This window comes from Cherax quadricarinatus, chromosome 22 (assembly GCF_038502225.1).
Source record: "Cherax quadricarinatus isolate ZL_2023a chromosome 22, ASM3850222v1, whole genome shotgun sequence".
NCBI classification, from domain to species: domain Eukaryota; kingdom Metazoa; phylum Arthropoda; class Malacostraca; order Decapoda; family Parastacidae; genus Cherax; species Cherax quadricarinatus.
The window spans coordinates 23,654,826-23,668,073 of NC_091313.1; the positions used below are offsets into that span (position 1 = coordinate 23,654,826).

The following is a 13,248-nucleotide window of genomic DNA, read 5'->3' on the forward strand; positions in this document are numbered from 1 at the left end:
CATCTGTAAAAACTGTGAAATATCAATTAGCTGTAAGAAACGGGAGAGCACCGTTTAACGTCTGAAAACAGAGGGAAACAACGTTACCTTCTGGGAAAAGAAGAAGACACCTACTGCCTAAGGGAAAAAAATACTGGTAGTGTCTGAGAAACAGGTAAAGACTGTAAATGCCTGAAAAAAAAATTCATCCCGAGAAAACAGGAAATTGTTGTAAACATGTGAAAAGCATTGTACCCTACAACTTTATGTGAAGCCAGAGAAAGCAAGAAAAAAAAAATCCGCCGTTTTTCTAGGACATTAAATTTGTTTGGGTCGCTGCGAGACCCCAGATTGGTGCCCTCATACACCATAACCCCAGCTAAATGACCCATCCGGATTTAGCACATCATTTCTGAATATGATAACAAGAATAAAGATGCCCCGTAAGCTTTGTCCTCTACCTCAACGCAGTATTAGTTAGATATATTGGTACAGTGGTTTAGAAATACCAGTGAGGAAACACTAGGACATAATTAATACAAAATCTTTCGGTCCTGGGACCTTGATTACGGTCCCAGAACCTAGTGTTTCCTCACTGGTCTTTCTCAATCAATTTGTCGTTATCTAATACCAAGGTTTATGCCATCATGATACATGATACTGTCAAGTGGGGGGAAAACAGACAATGCAATCACAAACCATACCACGGGCGGGGATAGAACCCGCGATCAGAGTCTTAAAACTCCAGACCGTCGAATTAGCCACTGGGTCAGCTGGCTACAATAAGACTCATCCAACTAGGTATATTTATACACCAGAGGAAGGTTAGCATAGGCACCTCTGTGCCTATGCTAACATTCCATCAAGACAATAAATGATGGAGAGGGGTAGGATCTTATTCACTGAAATAAATAACTATAATGATCTTCGCAATGTTCCTTTATAACGACGTTCTTTACAGTACTTAAACATGAAGGTTCCTGCCAGAGACGTCATCAGGATCGCCGCTGAAACTGTCAGTATGAACTAGTCTCTCTGCACCTGGGTCACTAGGGCAGCAATTTACCTGTAAACTTATACAAAAAATTATTTTACCCTAAAAAAGGGATCAAAAGTAAACTCGTAAAGAGAACGCACTGAAAGAGATGTATTATTATTTTCCGGCATATAAGGCGCACTTTTTCCCACAAAAATTCTTGGAAATTCACCTTGGGCGTTATATGCTCAAGGTCAGGGTCAAGGGTAGGCATTGGTTTATGCTTTAGCAATTGTTTACTACCATTATGTTTCAACTGTCTGGAAACTCGTTTTATACGTCTCATACGATCGTGCGTATTAAATGCCGGAAAATACGGTACATCCCTCATTGTTTATAGTCTATGTTACCACAGTATTCAGTTAGTTTCTTAACTTTCAGGTCTATTGACTACACGTTGCACAGTAAAGCCGCAAGTCACCTGGACATTATCATCAGGGAGAGTTGTATCTATAAAATAGTGAATAAATTACTCTCACACTGTATATACACCGATAGGTATACATCTCTCGGTGTATATACACAGTATAAACATGGTGGTTTATCATGTTTAAATCCTGTCGACCACACGGCAGTAATTACACTATCAGTCAGTTAATCCCTCATGTTGGAATTAAAGTAATCTCTGCGTAGAAATACTTACGTATAAATGTGCATACACTGCGTCTCTCGGTGTATACACATTAACAGAGAATAAATCTCAGGCATACATGCAAAATGAGCATGTTGTTCACCTGCTCTTGTCATACTGTACTATTCTATAGTACTATCGCATAGTACTATCGTATAGTACTATAGTTTAGTACCGTCGTATAGTGCTCTCCTATAATACTCTCTACTAGTGTTCACCTATAGTGTACTCCTCCATACTGACACTAAGACACATTCAGTCCTTTTAATTTATAGATTGATTTGAAAAATATGAAGTCACAATACCGTGGCTGGAACAATCCACCATAAACCCGCACTGGCAAGACTAGCCTAATGACTACGTTTCTGTCTGTTCTGGCTCATTGTCGAGTCACAACATGACAGCGGTCTAGAACGGACCGAAACGTCGTCAGGAGGTGACTAGATTGCCTCGTTTACTCTTCATGGCAATTTAAGTCCTTTTGTATATTATTATTCCTACTTAAATTAAGTGTATTGTCTCATTACATACAATAAGAAATTTTAAGGTCTGCTTACATATGTCCACAAAAATGCACATGTACGTACACCAAAGATAAAGTACACATGAGCACGCACACGGAGAATTTTTTTTTTATAGCTGTAGTGATTTTATTAATTTTTAAGTAAGGTATTTAACTGTGAGTCAAAAAGATCTGAATTACATATTAAACGTAATAGGCTTTTGCTTCTTTTTTTTTAATCGGGAAATGTTTAATGGCAATATATAAGTTTTATTAAGTTGTATTTTTTATTGGATTTAATATTAGTATGTTTCTCTAATTCTCCTCTCTCTCTCTCTCTCTTTCTCTCCCTACTTTTTACTACCGCTGCTGCTTCTACTACCACTACTACTTCCACTACCATCCTTACTACCACTACTTTTTTCCCTCTCTTGATCCAGTCCCCGTCCCCCTCGCCTGTATATACTGGCTCCCTCACTCTTCTATGTTAGTGTGACTTTGTAAATGGTCCAAGTGGGACCGAAACGTCGTCGGAAGCTTCACTATCCTAAGTGCGGGTTATCTGTTTATTGTTCCAGTCACGGTATTGTGCCTTTTTGTTCTTTCTTTAGTGGGTTCCGTACATCGAAGTCATCATACGCGAAGACGGTAGTTACGAAGTAGACGGACCTATTGGTAACCTTCTCAAGATTATCGCCGAGGTAAACAAATTTGAGTAAGTCTTACAACACTGCAAATTCTTTTGAGCGTTACCTCCAAAGGTTTGTGGAGTTAGGAATACTTTTCCAAGTTTTAGTAAATTTGATTTGTAAAATGTCCACATAACTACATCATATTATAAAAAATATAATTAGAGAAGTATTATATAAGTAATAAATACTTAAAACAACAATTTCGCAACTGATAATGCATTACTTTAGTAGACAAAACTAAATTTCTCTGTCTGTCTGTCTGTCTGTCTGTCTGTCTGTCTCTCTCTCTCTCTCTCTCTCTCTCTCTCTCTCTCTCTCTCTCTCTCTCTCTCTCTCTCTCTCTCTCTCTCTCTCTCTCTCTCTTTACACAGGGTTTGAAAGGTTAAGGATCACTAGCTTTATTGACAAGTTATTTACAGGTTAAGGATTCCTAACTTTATTGGCAAGCTAAGAGCTGTTACCTACATAAACTCATTTGAAAGCATTTTTATTGTTATGAGACATACAAGTACGGGACAGGATGAAGTTGGAGTCATCCGTGGGCCAGCATTTTCATTTGATCAACTGACTTTATCTCTTTGACATCAATATGCTGTACGAATGAGTTCCATACTCGAGTTATCCTGGGTATATAGGATCTCAGATGGAGTGATGTTCTGGAGAAGGGTACAGCCAGAGTGAAGTTGCTTCTTTCTGCCCATCTTGTGGCATAAAAGCTTGTTTCACGCTGTCCTCGAAGTGGATCCAAGTGTGGTATTTTGACAATATTGGCCTTGTACATAACAGTAAGGCCACCCACATCCCTCCTATGTTGAAGGCTCTGCTGAAATGACAGATCTATCCAAGATGGGTCCAGGCGAGAGATGAGACGTCTTGCTCTGTTCTCTACTCTGTCAAGCAGTCGCAGATGAGAGGGGTGCAGGCAAACCAAGAAAGTGGAGCATACTCAAGGTGTGAGCGTACTTGTGCCTCGTACAGGATCTTGCAACCCCTACTGTCAAGCAGATGCGAGATACGGCGAAGTGCTGTAAGCTTCCTGGCTGCCTTGTTTGCAAGATTTACAACAGGGTTCTTCATGGTTAGTTTGGAATCAAATTTCACCCCAAGGATATCATCTTTTTCTCCAGGTGCCAACACCCTCCCATTCATCCTTACTACTGCACCAGCATTACCATCATGGTGCCTAGAGACGATCATCATTTGCGTTTTCTCAGGTACAAATGTTACTTGCCATCTCAGCTGGTGATTGATGTAGCTTAGAGCAGCTGGCATTTCTTCTCTTGGGTAAGTGAATGTCAGTGTACAGTCGTCTGCATATGCATGTGATTCTGGGATAAGATGAAGAAGGTCGTTGAAGTAGACATTCCATAACAATGAACCCAGCACGCTTCCTTGTGGAACTCTTGCCCCAATAGGATGTCTTGCTGATTCCGTTCCATTGAGAACTACACTTAGAGATCTACCATGAAGGTAATCACTGAGGAGACATAGCGTAGAGCCTGCAATTCCCAGTGCTTGAAGTTTTGCTAAGAGGCCCTGGTGCCACACCCGGTCGAAAGCGCCAGCAATGTCCAGTGCTACCACACAGCTGACTTTGGATTCATCCAGTGACTGGTGCCACTTAGTGGAGAGGTTTAACAACAGATCAGCAGCAGAGTAACCTTTCCTGAAGCCATATTGACGATCACAAAGTAGTGAGTGGTAGTCAAAAAAATCTGTCATTTGTCTTGAGATTATTGTCTCAAGGATCTTACCGTGATTGACAGGAGTGACACTGGTCTGTAGTTGCTGATTTCTGCTCTGCTCTTCTTTTTGTGAACAGGGACTACATTTGCCTCTTTCCATAGAGAGGGTCATTTACATTGTACTAGGCAGTGCTGAAAGATGCAAGTTAGAGGTGCTGCTTTGATGAGTGGAACAGTCTACCTAGTTGGGTTATTGAGGCTGGGACTTTGGGTAGTTTCAAATCTAGGTTGGATAAGTACATGAGTGGGAGGGGTTGGATTTGAGTGGGACTTTCACATCAGAGCTTATTTCTTGGGTGGCATTGAAAATTGGGTTGGGCAAATGTTTTGTTAGTGGGATGAATTGTTAAGGACCTGCCTAGTATGGGCCAGCAGGCCTCCTGCAGTGTTCCTCCTTTCTTATGTTCTTATGCTAGCTGGTCTGCACATCTTCTCAACAATCTTGGGCTCAACTTGTCTGGGCCCACAGCCTTTTCTTGGTCAAGTGATTTAAGAAGGAAATGCACTTCCTCCTGCCTTATTGTCACCACTGACAGTTTTGACACAGTTCTTGCAGCTAGCCAAGGAGGGTCCCTTGCTGGATCAGGAACTTGCATTTTGGTAGCAAAGTGTTCAGCAAAGAGGTCCGCCTTCTCTTGACTACTAGTAGAGGTGGTCCCATCCTGTCGATTTAGAGGTGGAATAAGTTCATCAGGCAGATAACCTTGTCTGTCCTTGACCAGGGACCACCAGATTTTGGAGCCTACCCTACCTGATGCTAGCTTTCTTTTAGTGTCCACCTCCCATTTAGCAATGGCCCACTTTTGAACATCACCCATATGCCTACAGGCTTGCGTGTGCAAGTTCCTGTTATAGGTGGTAGGATGTCTCTTATACCTTCGCCATGCTTTGTACTTAGCAGTAGCAGCCTCTCTACAACGAAAGCCAAACCAAGGCTGATCTGTAGGCTTCGTCACATATTGCCGGTGAGGAATGTGTTCTTGTTGTAGATTAAGGATGTGTCCAGTGAAGGCTTTCACTTGGTTGTCAACATCCCCTTGGAGAAGAGCATTCCAATCGGTGGTGGCAAGCTCAGAGCAAAGGGCTGGCCAATTACCTCTTTCCCATAGCCAGGTTGTGCGTGTGGACTCCTCACCTCGTTCTGTTGGGATCTTAAGTGTCGTAAAAACAGCCATGTGGTCAGACGATCCAACGTAACCGAGGGGTTGACAAGTGACTATGCCTTCTGCCAGATCACTCACTACTGGGTCAAGGGAGGAGCCAGAGATATGAGTAGGGAAATCAACAAAGTTTCTCATGTCAAACACTGCAGGAAGGTCATCAAAGTCCCTCTGTATAAGGTGCTGGTTGAGGTCTCCAACAATTATAATATGTTGACAGTTGTGTTGTAGCAGAAGGGAGTCAATATTTTCCATTAGGAAGTTGATAGGGTCTGCATGTTGCCACTGAGGTCTGTACATTGCACATGCTAGTACAGAGGTACTAGTGTTTATACAGAGCTTGAAGAACATCATTTCAAGATGTGTAGGGGTGGCAACATCAATGTGCTGGGCATGAACACTTTTAGAGAAGCACACAGCAACACCTCCTCCTTGCCCTTGCCTGTCTCTTCTCATCCATGAGGTGTAGCCAGCAATTCTTGCAAAATTTTCTTGAGTCCTGTCATCCAAAAATGTTTCAACAACAGCTATCATGTCGGGACGTCGAGTGTTCACAAAACTATGTGTGATCTCTCCAACATTAGTAATGAAACCTCTAATGTTGGCCGACAGGATGCTGATAGACTGGCTCCTCATGATGAAGTGGTCAGCTTGAGGTGATGGGTGTGTAGGGAATGTAAGGTGCCTGCCCTTGAGAGAGGTAGGGTACTGAGGCAGCTGCAGGGATGTAGGTCTGTGGTCTTGTATAAGGCACAATCCCACCTCCTGGGCTGGGATAGGAGTAGCTAAGTGGGTGACGTGTGAGAGTGTTCACCAATTCAGAGATCCTGCTGGTTTGTTCTGAGAACAGGTCTCTAAACAGGTGGCCCTGTCTGTCAAGTTCCTTTTTCTTCCGACACTGGTCCTCCTGATGTCCTTTCTTGTAGCAGTAATTTCACCTGGTATCTCGCAGGCAGTTGTTGGCAGTGTGCCCCTTCCGGTGACAGCGAGAGCACAGCCTAGGTGCCTGGGAGGGTGGACTAGGATTTGTTGCACCTCCTGTGTTTTGCAGATTTGTCCTCAGATTCTGCCGCTGGAACTGTTAGTGGAGAGTGAGACGGCTGTAGATGTCTTCCTCCTCCACGTCCTCTTCCACGTCCTCTGCCCTCTCTCTCTCTCTCTCTCTCTCTCTAATATATATATATATATATATATATATATATATATATATATATATATATATATATATATATATATATATATATATATATATATATATATATACGTATATATATATATATATATATATATATATATATATATATATATATATATATATATATATATATATATATATATATATATATATGTGTGTGTGTACATACATATGCAATAAGATCACAGTAAATAGGTGATTTCAGAATATGCAAAACAACCACTGTGAAAGAATAGTGAAATTTCAAGTGCCTTTCATATTATCAAGGAACTATAAAAAATACATCAAAGGAAGGTATATAAAGGTCGAGACCACACCTCACCATCACATCCCACAACAAAGGAACACCTGTCGCGCGACGATATCCGACTCATAAGAAAGAAACACTGCAGCAGACCTGCTGGTCCCAACTAGGCTGGTCCTCACGACATCCCACTAACAAAGCACTCTATCCAAGAAATAAGATTTAGTATTTGTCTAATGCATTATTAAAGTCTTCCAAAATTTTATTAATAATAAATGAATCTAATTTATATAACCCAAATGTAATATTCATATTATTTTCAAAACTGCTTTTTATGAAACATGATTTAATTTTATTCCTGTCGACCATAGACTTGCTTGATACTACTTTCTTAACTATTTAAAAATCAATTGGATGGTTAAATTCTCTCACATGAATAAATAGAGCATTGGAATCTTGTCCAGTTCTAATGCTATATTTATGTTGCTTTAATCTTAGTTCGAGATTTTTACCAGTTTGACCGTAATAAACTTTATCGCAAATTTTACAAGGAATCTTATAGACACATCCGTCAGCATTTTGGGGGAAATTCTTAATCAAAACTTTTTTTTACTGTATCAAGATTTTTAAATACAACTTTGATATTAAAAGTCTTAAGAAGAGAAGGCATATCAACCAAGTTTTCATGGTAAGGGAGAACCAACAAATTTTTAGTTGAATAAGGCTGTTTGTACCTTCTTGGATTATAAAAAGTATTTCTAGCAATTTTAAAAGATTTATCAATTACGTTTCTTGGGTATTTCAGATCATTAGCTATTTCATAACTTTTGGAAATTTCCTCATCTACGAACTCTGGACTACAAATGTACAAAGCTCTCAAAAACATTGATGAGAAAACAGACAGTTTAACACTCTCTTGATGTGAAGAATAATAGTGTACATAGAAACAATAGGTTTTCTGTAAATTTTAAATCTGAATTCATTATTACCCTTAATAATTAAAACATCTAGAAAAGGCAATGAGTTATTTTTCTCAAACTCAACAGTAAAGTTTATTGAATGGATTAAGTTATTTAATTTAACAAGGAAATGGTGCATATCTACATTTTTGGGCATAAGACACAAAATATCATTAACATATCTGAACCATTTTGCTCTATTAGGGAGGATTGTGTTAAGCAACCTTGTTTCAAAAAATTCCATGTATAGGTTACTAAGAACAGGTGAAAGAGGATTTCCCATTGCCCTCTTTTACCTGTTCTTAGTAACCTATACAGGGAATTTTTTGAAACAAGACTGCTTAACGCAATGCTCCCTAATAGAGCTAAATATATATATATATATATATATATATATATATATATATATATATATATATATATATATATATATATATATATATATATATATATATATATATATATATATATATATATATATATATATATATATATAAATATATATATATATATATATATATATATATATATATATATATATATATATATATATACATATATACATATATATATGGGTCTATGAAAGATGAGGTGAATCATAGAATTGATGAGGGGAAAAGGGTGAGTGGTGCACTTAGGAGTCTGTGGAGACAAAGAACTTTGTCCTTGGAGGCAAAGAGGGGAATGTATGAGAGTATAGTTTTACCAACGCTCTTATATGGGTGTGAAGCATGGGTGATGAATGTTGCAGCGAGGAGAAGGCTGGAGGCAGTGGAGATGTCATGTCTGAGAGCAATGTGTGGTGTGAATATAATGCAGAGAATTCGTAGTTTGGAAGTTAGGAGGAGGTGCGGGATTGCCAAAACTGTTGTCCAGAGGGCTGAGGAAGGGTTGTTGAGGTGGTTCGGACATGTGGAGAGAATGAAGCGAAACAGAATAACTTCAAGAGTGTATCAGTCTGTAGTGGAAGGAAGGCGGGGTAGGGGTCGGCCTAGGAAAGGTTGGAGGGAGGGGGTAAAGGAGGTTTTGTGTGCCAGGGGCTTGGACTTCCAGCAGGCATGCCTGAGCGTGTTTGATAGGAGTGAATGGAGACAAATGGTTTTTAATATTTGACGTGCTGTTGGAGTGTGAGCAAAGTAACATTTATGAAGGGGTTCAGGGAAACCGGCAGGCCGGACTTGAGTCCTGGAGATGGGAAGTACAGTGCCTGCACTCTGAAGGAGGGGTGTTAATGTTGCAGTTTAAAAACTGTAGTGTAAAGCACCCTTCTGGCAAGTCAGTGATGGAGTGAATGATGGTGAAAGTTTTTCTTTTTCGGGCCACCCTGCCTTGGTGGGAATCGGCCAGTGTGATAATAAAAATATAATATAATATATATATATATATATGTATATATATATATATATATATATATATATATATATATATATATATATATATATATATATATATATAGATAGATAGATATATATATATATATACATATATATATATATATATATATATATATATATATATATATATATATATATATATATATATATATTTATATATATATATATGTACATATATATATATTTCAGCTACGTTTTGGTCCGTCCTCCAGATGGACTGTGGGGAGCCAAACAGCCTGATGGAACCTGGTCTGGTATGATGGGTATGCTGGATCGAAAGGTGGGTCTTGTGTGTGTTGGGGTGGGTGTGCGTGTGTATGTGCGTGCGTGTGTGTGTGTGTGTGTGTGTGTGTGCGTTTTTGTGTGTGTGTATGTGTGTGTGTGTGTGTGTGTGTGTGTGTGTGTGTGTGTGTGTGTGTGTGTGCACTCACCTATTTGTACTCACCTATTTGTGGTTGCAGGGGTCGATTCATAGCTCCTGGCCCCGCCTCTTCGCTGATTGCTACTAGGTCATCTCTCTCCCTGCCCCATGAGCTTTATCATACCTCGCCTTAAAACTATGTATGGTTCCCGCCTCCACTACGTCACTTTCTAGGCTATTCCACGGCCTGACTACTCTATGACTGAAGAAATACTTCCTAACATCCCTTTGATTCATCTGAGTCTTCAACTTCCAATTGTGACCTCTTGTGTCTGTGTCCTATCTTGTCTATTCCGCGCAGTATTTTATATGTCGTTATCATGTCTCCCTTGACTCTCCTGTCCTCCAGTGTCGTCAGGCCGATTTCCCTCAAGCTTTCTTCGTAGGACAATCCCCGTAGCTCTGGGACTAGTCTTTTTTGCAAACCTTTGCACTTTCTCTAATTTCTTGACGTGCTTGACCAGGTGTGGATTCCAAACTGGTGCTGCATACTCCAGTATGGGCCTGACGTAAATGGTATACAGAGTCTTGAACGACTCCTTACTGAGGTATCGGAACGCTAGCCGTAGGTTTGCCAGACTCAGCTCCTGGCCCTCCCTCTTCACTGACCGCTTCTGGGTCTCCCCTCTCCCTGTGCCATGAGCTTTATCATACTTCATCTTAAAACTATGTATGGTTCCTGCCTCCACTACATCGCTCGCCAGACTATTCCATTCCCTAACAACTCTGTGGCTGAAGAAATACTTCCTAACATCCCTGTCATTCATCTGAGTCTTCAGCTTGTTTCTGTGTCCCATCTCTGGAACATCCTGTGTGTGTTAGTTACCATTTTGTCCTAGGCACATGTCGATTAGACACTAGGCCTGTTGTATGTGTGTGTGTGTGTGTGTGTGTGTGTGTGTGTGTTTTGTATAGAATGCCTAACGTTCTGACTACAGGTTTATTAAGCAAATTTTACTGATTGTATTGGATGCTCACCTCACTCCTGGGTAGTTACGATCAGATAAGTGCAGTGGACACTAAGAACCTTTACACAAAGAAGTGTATATCTTTCGACATTTATACACTATGTGTGTGTGTGTGTGTGTGTGTGTGTGTGTGTGTGTGTGTGTGTGTGTGTGTGTGTGTGTGTGTGTGTGTATTTCCGGTTATTTGTATTTTCCAACTTGTGGTTGCAGGGGCCGAACCTCTTAACTTGACACTTGCTGGTTCACATCCTCCTTGCTTCGTGGGTCCTGCCATACCCAATCTCAAACTTTATATGAAGTCTACTTTCGCTATTTCGTCGCGTTGGTTGTCCTGCTTTCTGACCTCCCTGAGGCTGAAGAAATATTTGCTCACATCCCAGTGTCTCAACTAGTCTTTACCTTCCTACTATACCTTAGTGTTTCCGTTTCTCTCCTTTCAATTAGTCCATTTCTATCCATCCTGTCAAGTCCTGTGTGCGTGTATGAACGTGTCTCTCTATTTTCTTTAATCTTTTCCTTCATATTATCAACAATGAGCTACTCAGATGAGTTTCTTCTGTGCCACCAGGAAGTGGAGCTCGCTGTGGGACCCTTCACCATCACGCCGGAGAGGGAGACAGCTTGTGATTTTTCTGCTTCTGTTCACACTGATGACTTGGCTATCATGATGACCAGACCTGGACTCACCAACGACATCAGCGCCTTCCTCAGGCCCTTCTCTCTCCTGGTCTGGCCATAGACACTTTGATCAATGTTACATATTATTATAACGACATTGAACCAATGTCATATGCTGGATGGTTGGTTAATGGGTTTTTAAGTCTATCGACTGCACGAGAGTCATTAAGGTTCCATGTAACATTCTCGCCTCCAGCCAAGAATACTTTTTTCTCTAAAATTGAGACTAAAGTAACTCTCAGTGTATAAACATCTTAAAGGACAAAAAGGCACAATACCGTGACTGGAACAATACACAATAACCAAGTCGGACAGCAGGGCTTTCGCAAACTTCTCTCTCCTACGTGAGGGTTGTTTGTGTATAGACATCTTGTCTGGTGGTGAACTAATTACATGCAGGTTGAACGACAGTCGTGTTGTCGATAGTCTATAAACTCCATTAACCAATTTGGCCTCCATCTTGGCTTGCCTGCAGGTGTGGCTGCTCTTTCTGTGCAGTGCTGTGAGCATAGGAGTGGCCTTGGCAGGGAGCTTGTGGGCAGAAGGCAAGATGTTCACTTTTCCTACGATCCTCCTGATAGACAAGACGCCCCTCTTTGTTCTCCAGACACTCACACAAGACAGTGAGTGTACAGGGACTCTCACGGATCTTATTCCATCAACACATCAACAACATTTTCACTGTTCACTCTCACTCTTCTTGTGAATCATTACTATTGTGACATCAACGTCATCTTCTTTCATACTGAATGTCTTCTCTTATTCGCTACTTTTAAAATTTTTTTTATTCTAATTTGTACTTTAAACATGGAAGTATTCCAGTTTCATTCACTATATATATATATATATATATATATATATATATATATATATATATATATATATATATATATATATATATATATATATATATATATATATATATATATATATATGAGAAACAGTCGCAGACAGGCGATCTTAACAATGCAAAACAAGCTAAAGGGGTTGGAAATCTTTAGCTTAAGTACTTCTCAGTGCGTCATCAGGAGCTGTGCAATGTTGCAAAGGCAACATCAACAACAGCAACAAAGGCACAACATCAGCAAAAGTAACTGTGTCAACTCCCATTTTATATTTGAATCTGCATAATTTGGACCAAGTGGTCTCAGTCTTCTGTAAACATACAGACTTCCTGCCTCTCTCCATCAGGTCCTAAGTGGCTTCCCATGAAGGATGGTGGTCGCCTGGTTGCTGCTACCTGGCTCTTGGCATCGTTCGTCTTCGCCTCCTCCTACAGTGGGATCCTGACGGCCATGCTGGCGGTGCCTAAGGTCACCATCCCCATAGACTCCGTGGCTGACCTGGTGTCCCAGACTAAAATGCCCTGGCGTCTCGAGGCGGGGTCAATGAAGCCGCAATTCTTCATGGTAAAAAAAGACATTTTGATAAAGCTACGATAGATCAGTTTAAAAATACATTCTGTATGAAATATACCTTTAATGTCCTTTATTTATACTTCATATGTATATACTCCCTCGAATTAGTAACATTTTCATGATGAAGTGCTAAACCCACATGCGTGGAAGAGGAGGCCTTACTCCAGTTCCTTGGATCAAGAGACCTTGAAGTTGTACTCCCCACAAATGATATGGATTTTTTCTA

General features: G+C 40.3%; 1 protein-coding gene across 1 annotated transcript in view; it reads left to right on the top strand.

The window, feature by feature from the left end:
• The first annotated feature begins 949 nt into the window (after positions 1-949).
• The window catches only part of LOC128689861 (glutamate receptor 2-like), a 14,746-nt gene continuing 2,447 nt past the window's right edge, over positions 950-13,248 (top strand). Inside the window, exons 1-5 of the mRNA XM_053778358.2 lie at positions 950-994; positions 2,760-2,849; positions 11,495-11,653; positions 12,080-12,227; positions 12,796-13,013. Coding sequence (XP_053634333.2) covers positions 950-994; positions 2,760-2,849; positions 11,495-11,653; positions 12,080-12,227; positions 12,796-13,013 — 660 coding nt within the window. The remainder of the gene's footprint in view (positions 995-2,759; positions 2,850-11,494; positions 11,654-12,079; positions 12,228-12,795; positions 13,014-13,248) is intronic.